The sequence below is a fragment of the Erpetoichthys calabaricus genome, chromosome 6 (assembly GCF_900747795.2).
Source record: "Erpetoichthys calabaricus chromosome 6, fErpCal1.3, whole genome shotgun sequence".
NCBI lineage: Eukaryota > Metazoa > Chordata > Cladistia > Polypteriformes > Polypteridae > Erpetoichthys > Erpetoichthys calabaricus.
The window spans coordinates 138,245,200-138,258,257 of record NC_041399.2 but is presented as its reverse complement, the minus strand read 5'-3'; the positions used below and the strand labels follow the sequence as shown (position 1 = coordinate 138,258,257).

The window sequence follows — 13,058 nt, the reverse complement described above, 5'->3', positions numbered from 1 at the left end:
AGCTCAAGGTGTTGACTTCACCCCCAAAATTCCCCAGATCTCAATCTGTTCAAGCATCTGTGTTATGTGTTAATAAACAAGTCCATGCCTCAGTAGGTCAGAGCTGTTTTGGCAGCATGATGGGGACCTACATAATATGTGGCAGGTGATTTTAATGTTGTGGATGACCAATGTATAATGTTCATGTCTGAAGTATTGGGAAAATTCTTCTACAGAAAACATATTATTTTGTTGATAATTGTTAATCTATTTACTAGGTTTGATTCATTAGCTATTTCTGTTCATTTTCTAATGGGTTGCCTTAACCTTATTTCTGAATGAATATTCGGAAATGAACTATTTTCCTTATTTAAATTAACTAGGGAATAAACAATTATGAATTATGAACTGTGCCTTAAAATACTATCTGTTTGTTCAATAACATGACTTCAAAAATTTTCCTTAATTCTGTTAATTAATTTGCGTTTGCATTTACAAATCAAGTAATTAGAAGGCATGTTAGCATATTTTCATTACAAACATTTTTTCTGATTGTGGTGCAACTGAGCTGTTTAACTGCATCTTAAACTATGAAGTGTTTTGTATTTAAAATGCTGTGACTCCTCATTTTCATGTTAGCAGAGCAATGTGTCTCTTTTCCTTTATGATTAATATCAAATGAAGCCTCTACAGGATTAGGGTTAGACAGTAGCAAAAAGCCCCCACTGTCTATCAGTCAACAGTGAATAGTCTCCCTTCTTTCCAGATCCATACAACTCTGGAATTTCATACAACATTAAAGGACTGCTAAAAATGTAATTTAACTCACTTTTTCAAACAGCTGCTCTAAATATAATTTGTGATACTTTTATTTATATTACCAATAATGGAACATTAAAAATGTTGAAGGTTAATGAAGGTTAAAAAAAAACTTGACACATTAAGTATTCCTTAAAAGCAAACAAATGTACAACCAGCAATGAAATAATACTCTTAAATACATCATCATTTTTGTGTTTTCTCAAATATATTTGCAAATTTTATTTTCTCTTTCTGGTGTACAGTGTACATTACATCCATTTATTTTTAACCTGTTTCGTGTATCGTAGCAAATCATGGATGGGCCCCCAACTCATGGTATTTCAATATTTCTTAACATGGTATTTTCAATATTGGGTTCTAATTTCCTGCCTTTTCTATTAACTATATTAAATTGTGTTTTCTTGAGCAAACAAATGATAGTAAATAAAATTAGGTACATCTTAAAGTAGGAAGTAAATTTGAAAGTTACCAAAAATGTTACGCTATGATTGTCTCAATTGTGCAATGCAGGATGTTTAAATTTACCTATTGGCTGTATAAACAACTGGGATATGTACTCACATATAATGTGTTATAGCTGCAAACAAGTATTTGCTCTCTGTTTAGTTTTCCTGCAATTTTTCATGTTTTCACAGTAAATTTCATCAGACCTTTCCATGTGTTGCAGGCTTAGATCATGTGTTGAAAAGTACAAAGTTTGGTGTTTTTATTTTGGTTTTTTTTGAGAAGATAATTGACAATGCTGTTTCTCTTAGTGAGAAGTTCCTCGGCTTAAACTTTGCTCAGTTGTGTCGTTAATAATCTGGACTGATTTTTTTTTTTTTTGCCCTGCCCAAAATAAACCTCTTTAATTTTTTCCCTTACTATTTGACTGAAGCCGGCAGCATTCCTCAAAGCCTCTGGCTTATTAAGGTCCCTTAGTTTGGAGTGGGTTACAGAGACATTTATGTGGCTCTGGGCCTACAACAAACCAGTGAGTACCATAGTGTCCAAATGGAGAACATTTTAGACAGTAGTCAGTCTCCCCCAGGAGTAGTCGTTCTGAGAAAATCACGTCAAGATCAGTCACGTCAGGTTGGGAGTGTGCACTGGTACAGAATGTTGCCACACCCACCAAGTGACGGAGCATTTTGAGATCCCGGTTAGCAAAGGGCAGATGCAGTCCAGTCCCACCCTCCAGAAATGACCATCTATCTGCTACAGCCAGGAGTTACGTGTACATCCCCTTGTCCTGGCCCAGCCGCTCAGATCCTCAGCAGTGAGGATTTTGCGAGTTGGATCACCCTCTTGGAATTGCGCCATAATGACGTAACTGACACTCTGTCACAATACAGGTTATGTGCCTCATTCAGGACTCTGTGACCAACCTCTTGTTCGACATAAAGTCAAACCAGCAGTACCCAAGGATTCTCCGAAGAGACAGTGTACCAAAGGAGTCCAGTCTTCATCTCAGGTCACTGGATAGCGTCCATGTCTTACAGTCATATTGCAAAACATGAAGCATCAGGTCTCTAAAGACTTGGAGCTTCGTCCTCTGGCAAAGATATCGTGAGTGCCACACAGCGAACTCGTGACCCAACCCCAATGAGTGATCTTGAAAGAATGACCCTCAGAAGTTCTTAAACAATGTTCAATAGACAAAAGAGTCAAGAGTGACACTTTTAAGTATGGATAAAGCAAATACTGTTATCTGAAGTAAAAAGGACAGGCATGGTAGTGCTGGTGGAGTCACTTGTCAGGAATGTCTTCTTTGCATTTGGCGCAGTACACCTCTCTTACGGAAGAAAACATGGATCAAATTCAGTATCGCAGGATTGTTAAGTAGAACATCAGGTCGTTCCACTGTGAGCAGAAGCTGAAGTGTTGTACTGTCATGCAGGAATGCATATGAAAATCTACATCAAATTCCATTTTGGAATGTTATTATGAAAGTCCATTTATAAATCCCATGAGTAATTCATGTTTAAAACTCACAAATTTTCCCAAGGAGTGAACCAAAACCTCTCCATAGCTGTGTGAGAGATGGATCGGTTACCTGCACGAAATATCTGGTTACATGTATTGTCACCTAAGCTGCTTTAACCAGTTGTTTAATTAAAGGGAGCAAGTACAGTTTCAAATGAGACACAGAAGTGTTTGTATTTTTATTATGCTGTTACTTGTTCTCAGTTACTTCACTGTGCATTTATACAATAATATATCAGTTCATTCACAAGGATACACATAAAAGCTCTCATCCTCCCAATTACATGAACAGTTCATTGGTGATTGAACCCTACACAATGATTGAAGAGCCAGGTACTGGATTATCAGGCAGGCACATTGCAGCGAACATTTAAAGGTTTATTTATGTATGTATTGACTAACTGAATATTATTTTATCTTTTTTATTGCTAATACTGAAACAAATATTAAATTAAAAAGAATATTCCTATACTCCATAATGTTTTATAATGAACAGAAACCTATTTTAAAATCTGTTTATTGTCTGCATATTTTGATTTTCTGCCTCCAAGTTATTATTTTTGTGATAGTAATAACATAATAAGCCTAAGGATGAACACAACCCCCATAAGTCTGTATGAGTGTTATATTAGCCATCAAAAATAATCGAATGTGTGCCTTCATTTTTGTTTTGAATTACTAATTAATGTTGTTAATTAACTCCCTGTGTAGAATATAATTTTTATTACTGTTGGATAAAGTGATTGAGTAATTCCACTTCATGTTAAAGCCAATATACAGTCATAACAGTTGTTAATTGACATGTTTTGAATGGCTTTCATTCATTCATTAAACACATTGCTAAATTGTAGTCTTTGTGAAATTCTAATTAACTCATCTGTCTAATATTGAAATGTGTCCCAGAAGACACTTGCTTGCAATTGTTATGCAATCATATATATAATATGATACATATCTGTCCATTAGCAGACAAATTCAGTAAATCATACAAAGCAAACAAACGTCACAGTGTATATCAAGTGTCTTATATCATAAAGTCAATGCAATGTAGCCCATTTGCTGTCTTATCTTGAAAAGTAATTAAAATGATTATTTTTCATGTCTCAAAAATGCTACACTTGAATTAAGGAGTGTCATTATTTTTAGGTTTACTGAACTGCTGATATAAGTGAAGTATTAAACTTGTAAATATGGGATGTCAGCAGCCTTAATCAGTGTAAAATGGTCAGTGGAATATTGTATGTCATTTAAAAAGTTCATTGTTTATATATATTGTGATGTGTTGGTCTCAGACTTGCACAAGAGAGTAGGAGGAGAATCCAGGCTTCTGAGAAAATCTGCTTTATTGTTGTGAAGACAGGAACTTGCATTTTATTCCAAGGGGAGCTGTCACATCAGCACTCGAACACACAGCAAACAAGCAGTGATGCTGGCAGTTGTACTGCTTTAGCTCCCTTCTTCAAAGAACAGATAGCCTGCTTCGCAGGTTCATTCTGGAGGAGAGACTATAGAAAGTGAGCAGACGGCCGGGTCAACGGCCAGCTTTAAATGTTCCCAGACACGTTACATGGGTGAGCCTTCTAACTTGGCAGTTGAACTGGCAGTAGACAACCAATTCTTGCCTGTTTTAACAAAGTTTCAGAGCACAGCACAGTTGGGTGGATTGTCAAGCACCCTTTGGGGGAATGCCAGGGTCTCACAATATATTTATTTATTTTTTTAAGTAAAGTCACTTTTTAAAATTTAACATGTCCGCTCACCTCTAAGCATCACCATGAGTTTTTTAAATACATTACAGCTTTACACACGTGCACTCCACCTAGACAAATACTCGTCTGTCCTGGTCTTCTCATGCTTTGTAAGATTATGTACTATTTAACACCTCAGAATTTCCATGGTTTTCTGAGCTAGAGGGCTCAGCATAACTCAGTTTAAACGTTGTAAAAGAATTTTTTGTCTTTTTCTTCCCCATAGTCACTCTGTTATTAAGCTATACCATATTCTGGAAGCTCTAGCATGTAGAATCTCAACAGGGCATTCTCATCACTTTTTACTGCACATCAGCTGCTTTTATTAGCCTCCAAAAAAGAGCATCTATAGCTTTGAATCAAAGACTAATCTCTACTCCTCCGCCTCCTCTTTTCTGCTCTCCTCAGCATTCAAGAATTTGCAGCTTGATTTAAATGCAGAGTTGTCATTACCCACCAGCATGCCAGCGGCAAAAATAGGTCTACTTGTGTGTCCTGCTCAATAGATCTTTGAGGGTCAACAGCATCCTTTCAGTAGCCCATTAACAAGTGGAACAAAACCATAAAGCTCAAAAGAAACATCAATATACATCATTCACAAATAACTCCCAACTTCAAAAATAAACTACCAAACTTAATCTTTAGATTACCATATTACATTGTATTCTAAAATGATAGGGGTTTTTTTGTGTGCGTGTGTGTGTGTTTTAAGGGGCACAAATCAAAAAATGAAAACAAGTGTCTTAAAACTTAATGAAATATTTCAGGTCTTCAAGTCAAGAGTATTATCAAGTATTGATCCACATTTATATGGTAAACAGTGTGTACATGCTTTTATTTAGGAAGGGAAAAGATATTGCAAGTCAGCTCACTGCTCATCTTCGTCTATGGCAGCCTTTCAGTCCCAGTAGTGTGTGGTTTTTTTTTTGGTTTTTACTTTTCATCTCAGATACTCCTTTCTTGCTACCACTTCAATAATTGATATTATTGAATGTTGCCGCCTGGGGATGAATTATAGTCTGTCTCTGTAGACAACTAAACAATAATTATGCTACTACTGCAACCTTTGTTATTATTGTTAGACAGCTTTTAGTGTATTTCTATTCCCCCTTCTAGTTCGTTACATATAGCCAAGCTCTGTCTCCTCCCGACTATGCTTTAGTTTATTTTACTTACAGCCATATTGTGATTATCACCTTTTAACTTCAGCTTTGTCATTAGTCTTTGATACTTTGCATAACATCTTGTCAGATAGTATACGGATTCTCAGCCATGACTATCATGGTGAATAAAGCTGTCTGTCCATTATCTCTACATCAGCGCAGAAACGCACACTCTGTACGGACTGGTTCTTTAGAGATACACCTTGCTAACACAATGTTCTAGGACAGAATAATAATACCAAAAAATGTCTCACAGTCGCTCTAAGTGCTTCATTAGATAGATAGATAGATAGATAGATAGATAGATAGATAGATAGATAGATAGATAGATACTGTAGATAGATAGATAGATCTTTATTGTCATACAGTTGACTCAGTGTGAGGCATAAGAGTTAAAAAGACAAGAAGAGATAAAATAATAACCAATCGAATACAGTGATCCCTCGCTATATCGCGCTTCGCCTTTCGCGGCTTCACTCCATCGCGGATTTTATATGTAAGCATATTTAAATATATATCGCGGATTTTTTGCTGGTTCGTGGATTTCTGGGGACAATGGGTCTTTTAATTTCTGGTACATGCTTCCTCAGTTGGTTTGCCCAGTTGATTTCATTCAAGGGACGCTATTGGTGGATGGCTGAGAAGCTACCCAACTTACTTTTCTCTCTCTCTCTTGCGCTGACTCTCTCTGATCCTGACGTAGGGGGTGTGAGCAGGGGGGCTGTTCGCACACCTAGACGATACGGACGCTCGTCTAAAAATGCTGAAAGATTATCTTCACGTTGCTACCTTCTGTGTGCAGCTGCTTCATGAAGCGACATGCTGCATGGTGCTTCACATACCTAAAAGCTCAAAGGGCACGTATTGATTTGTCTCTCTCTCTCTCTCTCTCTCTCTCTCTCTCTGCTCCTGACGGAGGGGGTGTGAGCTGCCGCCTTCAACAGCTTTGTGCCGCGGTGCTTCGCATACTTAAAAGCCAAACAGCCCTATTGATTTGTTTGCTTCACTCCTTTGAAGAGGAAGATATGTTTGCATTCTTTTAATTATGAGACGGAACTGTCATCTCTGTCTTGTCATGGAGCACAGTTTAAACTTTTGAAAAAGAGACAAATGTTTGTTTGCAGTGTTTGAATAACGTTCCTGTCTCTCTACAACCTCCTGTGTTTCTGCGCAAACCTGTGACCCAAGCATGACAATATAAAAATAACCATATAAACATATGGTTTCTACTTCGCGGATTTTCTTATTTCGCGGGTGGCTCTGGAACGCAACCCCTGCGATGGAGGAGGGATTACTGTAGTAATAAAAGTACTTTACAAAATATACAAATTGCACAGGTTGACTTAAGGTCTATATTGTACTTTGGGCGAATGATATGGAGCAATTTTATTCTGAGTTCAGGGCCATGATTGCTTTCGGATAAAAGCTGTTTTTAAGGCGGTTTGTCCTGGTTTTCATAGCTCTGTATCTCTTGCCCGATGGCAAAAGCTGGAAGAGGCAATGACCGGGATGTGGTGAATCCTGTGAAATGTCTATTGCTTTTTTGCGGCATCGGGAGGTGTAGATTTGTTCCAGAGTGGGGAGAGTACAACCAATTGTTCTCTCAGCTGTCCTGACGACCCTGTGGAGCACTTTCCTTTCTGAGGAAGTATAGCTGCCGTACCACACACACAGTCCGTACGTGAGCACACTCTCGATGGAACAGTGATAAAAGGCAAGGAGCAGATTTTTGGGGAGATGGTTCTTTGAGAATTCTCAGAAAATACAGTCTCTGCTGCGCCTTCTTCAGCAGCTCCTTGGTGTTGGCGCTCCAGGTCCGGTCATCCTCCAGCTCAATGCCCAGAAACCTGAACACCGGGACCCTCTCCACACAGGCCCCACCAATGATGGGTGGCTGGATGTCAGTTTCATTTTTTCTAAAGTCAATAACAAGCTCCTTTGTGTTTGTGGTGTTGAAGAGCAGGTTATTGACTCTGCACCACTCTGATAGCCACTCCATCTCATCCCTGTATGCCAGCTCACCTTCCTTGCCCGAGATGAGTCCGACCACCGTTGTGTCATCTGCAAACTTTATGATCTTGTTGCTATGGTGAGTGGGGACACAGTCATATGTGTAGAGGAGCGGGCTGAGCGCACAACCCTGCAGCGTCCCGGTGTTGAGGCTGAGAGCAGTGGAGGTGTGGGGACCCACCCTGACCCTCTGGGAGCTTCCAGACAGGAAGTCCAGTATCCAACTACATGTTGGTGATGGAAATCCGAGATCTGCCAGTTTGGACACCAGTCGTTGTGGGAGGATGGTGTTAAATGCCTAGCTGAAGTCCACAAAGAGCAGTCTGGCGTAACTCCCCTGTTGCTTCAGGTGGGTCAGGGCAGCATGAAGGGCTGTGGCCACATCGTCCACCATGGATCTCTTTGCTTTGTAAGCAAATTGAAATGGGTTCAGGTCTGCTGGCAGGCAGGCGATGATATGACTCCGCACCAGTTTCTCAAAGCACTTCATGATGACAGATGTGAGTGCCACTGGGCGGAAATCATTCAGACTGTTTGTGATGGATTTTTTTGGCAGTGGAACAATGATGGAGGACTTGAGGCAGGATGGGACAGTGGCTTGGGACGGGGACTGGTTGAAAATCTTAGTGAAGATTCCAGCCAGTTGATCCGCAGTCTTTCAGTACCCGTCCAGCCATACCGTCAGGTCCTGCAGCCTTCGTCATCATCCACCTCATCTCACACTCTTCCACCGTGAGTATGTTGCTGTTGTGAACAGGCGGCTGTGATGGAGGTGCCGTGGTGTTGCCTCAAAGTGGGCAAAGAAGATGTTCAGCTCCTCTGCTAGAGAAGCATCTCCCTCAGCGGCCGAGGAGTTGCTGGATTTGTAGCCGGTGATGTGCTGGACACCCTGCCACACCTGCCTGGTGGTGTTGCTCCTCAGATGGTCCTCTATCCTCCTTCTGTATGGTGCCTTGGCCTCTCGGATGCCTCTCTTCAGGTTCACTCTGGCTACATTGTAAAGAGCCCCATCCCCAGACCTGAAAGTAGTATTCCTGGCTTTCAGCAGACTCTGGACCTCCATCGTCATCCAGGGCTTCCTGTTGGGATAAATTCTTATGCGTCTGTCCCTGGTGACGTTGTCCGTGCAGAACCTACGTGCAGCCGTAGTGTGGTTCTCCAAGTCTTGGTGATTGAAAACCTCCCAGTCGGTTCTCTGGAAGCAGTCCTGCAACTGTTGGGAGGCCTCATCGGGCCATTACTTATGATGAATGAGAGCATGGACCTCATAAATATAATGGGCTTGAGTAAATATCTATTGAGAAGAAACAGTGAAGTTAATAGTTACTTGTACTCATTCAAAAATTTTATCCTCAATTGCTTTTGTATGATCATGTTCTCAGTATGTGCTGTAAAATTCCATAATTGGTTTTTGGCGCTTCAGTCTGTTTCGTGGTGGTTTAGCTTCATGGCATAATCCTCCTTTATTATTTATCCAGTATTTCTTTATTGACATGCCACAGAAAGTGCATAGTGCTAATTGTTATTTGGAATTGTAAGCATACCATAATATCAATATGCTTAGTTCTTTCGAATATCTAAGGCTTTGATAAAAACAATGCAAAGTAGTGTAATCAGTGCAAACTACTTGTCATGTGTGCAAAGCATCTTGTCTGCAGGCTTGACCAACATGCCACTCTCCATGATTCTCATTTCATAAGGGATTTGAAATATACCACCACAGAATATGAAAGTTTATAAGTTGATCCTGCACTCTACAGCTTCGGTGGGCTCATGATTTTGGTTAGGTAAAGTCATATAAAAAATCACTAGAAATGGCATTACAATGTTTTTCACACAGTTTTGAGTAATTATCACAAAGTCTGCACTGGTTTACACATCAATAAAAGAGAAGATAGTATATAGTGGAAGGAGAAGCCAAAGATAGAGTAGAGTACAGTGTTGGAATACAGCGCACTCACAGCAGACTCAACAATCCATGAAATTGTGGCATTAAACAGTTTTCTTAACTTGTTTTTTTATTACACGCATCCAAGATTGAAACAAGATGGCAACATGGATGGGTGTGTATATGTGGTGCCATTCAGGAAAATATAAATTGAGTGTGCATCTGCTGTTAAACTACTGTGTCTGTATGTGATTAATTTTATTTATTTATATATATATATATATATATATATATATATATATATATATATATATATATATATATATATATATATATTTTTATATTTAATAAAAATATGCCATGTGTACTCAAATCATAAGAATAGTGTATGATTTAAGTAGGCCTATGTATGTCCTGCTAGTGCTGGCACTTGGTTTGAATCACACGCAGCAACAGTGGTTTCATGACTGATGTGAACTCAAAGCAAATGATTTTATGGCGTACTGACAGCTTTGCTGCTATATAAGGCACTTCATATCCATGTGCGCAAAGCATCTTTTGTTACAAGAAGCGGTGGAACCCAACAGAATTGGAGAGACAAATACACAGCCTGAAGCTGCAGTGTGGTGTAGGACAGTCGGCTTTTTGGGGTGTGCCTATTAAAATGTAAAGTTCCGTTCGTGACTGCAGCTGTAAACAGAAACGTAAACAGGATGCATATATTTACCTCAAAAAAATAGTACTAAGGATCTGTGATAAAATTTGTTACTACCAGTTCACACTTGTTGTCACAAAGAACATGCCTCAGAAATGCCAATGGTACATATTTTTAAAATTGAAAATGTGACCTCTTCAAAGTGAACGTGTTTTGTATGTTTTAAGGGTTTCATTTTCACATTTGGATTCGTGCCTCTTGAGCTCCATTTTTAAAATACACCAACAGGCATGTTTTTTATTTATAAAAAAAATGCTTTATTTTAAAAGACAGTTTCATGTGGCAAATTAATTTATCCCATGACTGTGAAGAAATAACTTGAAAAATGCCAAACAAAACCTTTAAGTAACAATACTGGATAACAGCAAAGATGCTAAATTTTAATTCCTCAAAACATACCACCCCCAAAAAGTGAATTATCCTGCAGGATGTATCAAAAATATCAAATACCAGTAACTTCTATTGACTTCACTTACACCTATCAGTCTGTTGAATGCCTTTATTTATTAATTTAGTTTTCATTGTGGTGTTTGTGTTCTTGGTGGTTTATGATATTCTATTGGCTGACGATGTCCCATTCACTTCTAGGGTGCGAGATAGCCACGCTTTTTGTAAAATCACCATAACCATTTGAAAGGGCAAATGTGGTAATGAGACTACAGTATAGGAGGTGGCACACTATCTTTGAGTTTTATTTGTGCTTTTTTGTGTGTTGTTTGCCTTCAGCACAGTGATGGCTGTGCCCTGTGTTGGTCGGTGAAATGCAGGCTGAGGGCGAATGCTTGGCTGGATGAAGCAGCTCAGTGTACCTCCTTCATGATCAGCCCACTTTTTTTATAGTAGCAAGATTGTCTGTCGGGGTTTTTTTTTTCTGTTTCTTCATTTCTCCTATTAACATTTTGGCAACTTAGTGGCATAATTTATGGATATTATGTTTGTGTATCTAGTCATCATGGCACTGTTATGGCGTTTGAATTCAAACATCATTAGTTCAGACTACATATTGCCTTTGAGGTCTCCATGAGTAAATCTCAGACACCATCAGGCAGGCATTAACCTACACTCCCTTTTTTATTTTTGCCTACTTTATTGCATTTTGTAGCATGCTGAACAGTTTGACCTGGCACACTGCATTGCAATATAAATCTGACATATTTGTTTCACAAAGTTTGATCTCTGGCCTTTCTTTAGTAATTGCTGCTAAACTTTTTTCTAATATGGAGGCCAGATGAGTCCTCACTAATGCGTTTTAGAGCTTAGGTGTAACCTCCCTTGACTTGTTCTCCACACTTCAGGCTATGTAACCTGAATTCCTACTAATATTTTTCATTTTCATATAATTCGCAGTGGAATCATTGAAAGCACATACTGTATTAAGCATCCATGTTTTTTGTTAAACAGTAAGACTAATCAAATTCGTTCAATTTGAAATCGTCTGAATGTCAATTGTGTTTCATGTTAAGGAGAAGTGCAAACGTCTTTCTCTGTGTTCATTATTCATTTCCTTTGTTCGAGATGCATTTCTGTCAACTGCTTCAGAGTGCTTGTCTAAAGTGTTACCAAAAAACCATCAGTACACCTAAACACTGACCTAAAGCTGGTGCGCCCTGCGGCTTTAGTATGAGGGTCACTGCAAGGTCACGTGTTGCCAATGTAGTTGTTGTTATTATTGTTATTTCTGTCTTTGTCTGTCCGTCATTGCCTCATTTGTCGGCTGATTGCTTCCTCTATAATAGCCTTACAAATTGACCTTAATCACTTAAGAAGAATACATTTTTCTAAATGATAGCTTATTTTGTTAGTGATTATTAGGTAGAACAATTAACTTTTGTACTGCACATTTATTTCCTAATAGTGGCAATTTAATGGACTAGCAAAATATAATTATAATTATGATGTTCAGATTTTTGACTACAGCAAGAGAACACTCAGCATAATTTAAAAAGCCACATCATACACTTGGACATAAATTATTGTCCAATAAATTGTTTACTAGATTTGAGAAGATTTGCTGCTTACATTTTGGATTTCACTAACTGTATGCTTTCATGTCTCTTGCTAGGTTTTAATTGGCCAGATGTACGCTACCAAGATGACTGTGATTGAAGACAAGAGAGAGAGAAAAGTGCAATGAAGAACATGGACATGAAAATCATTGGCATTCCTCCGTTTGCAGTCAACCTTCATGAATACAATTAAAAAATCCCTCTCTGTGCAAAGCTGTTGGATATCTCAAAATGAATTGATCAACTTTCTTTAGTATATACATCCTTGACAGAAAGATGCATACCACATTAAAACAGTGTTTAGTGTTGATGCTCCATTAAAAAGATATTTCAATCATAAGTTCTTTTTGTCACTTAAATTTTAAATATATTATAAATGCTTATATTTGAAACCAACATTGCATTGCACAAAAAAAAATAATAGCAAATGTTAAAAAACAAGCCATCCACCCATTGCTGAACCTGATTTCTCTCGGTTTCCGTCATGGGTGGCCGAGTCTGCCCTGGCAGCAGCAGTGAAAGTCCAGACACTAACCAGAGGTTTGGTGCCCATCCCGCGTTTGCCATTCTTCGATATCCCAGGCGATATCAAAGGCACAATGAATGAAACGCAGTGCTCAATGCTTCAGGTAGAGAGATTGCTGTCACCTTCCAGAGTGCTTTTATTTCCCACTTTTTATTTCTTATTAATCTTTCTGGATTTTTACAATTAACTTTTTAGGTGACAGCCTTTTTTCTTGTGTTTGTTAATGAGCAAATCCC

General features: G+C 38.7%; 1 protein-coding gene across 1 annotated transcript in view; it reads left to right on the top strand.

Annotated features, from left to right (window-relative positions):
* Positions 1-12,636, top strand: part of LOC114653563 (LYR motif-containing protein 4) — a 379,770-nt gene extending 367,134 nt beyond the window's left edge. Inside the window, exon 3 of the mRNA XM_028803950.1 lies at positions 12,353-12,636. Coding sequence (XP_028659783.1) covers positions 12,353-12,424 — 72 coding nt within the window. The 3' untranslated portion in view covers positions 12,425-12,636. The remainder of the gene's footprint in view (positions 1-12,352) is intronic.
* The last annotated feature ends 422 nt before the right edge of the window (positions 12,637-13,058 follow it).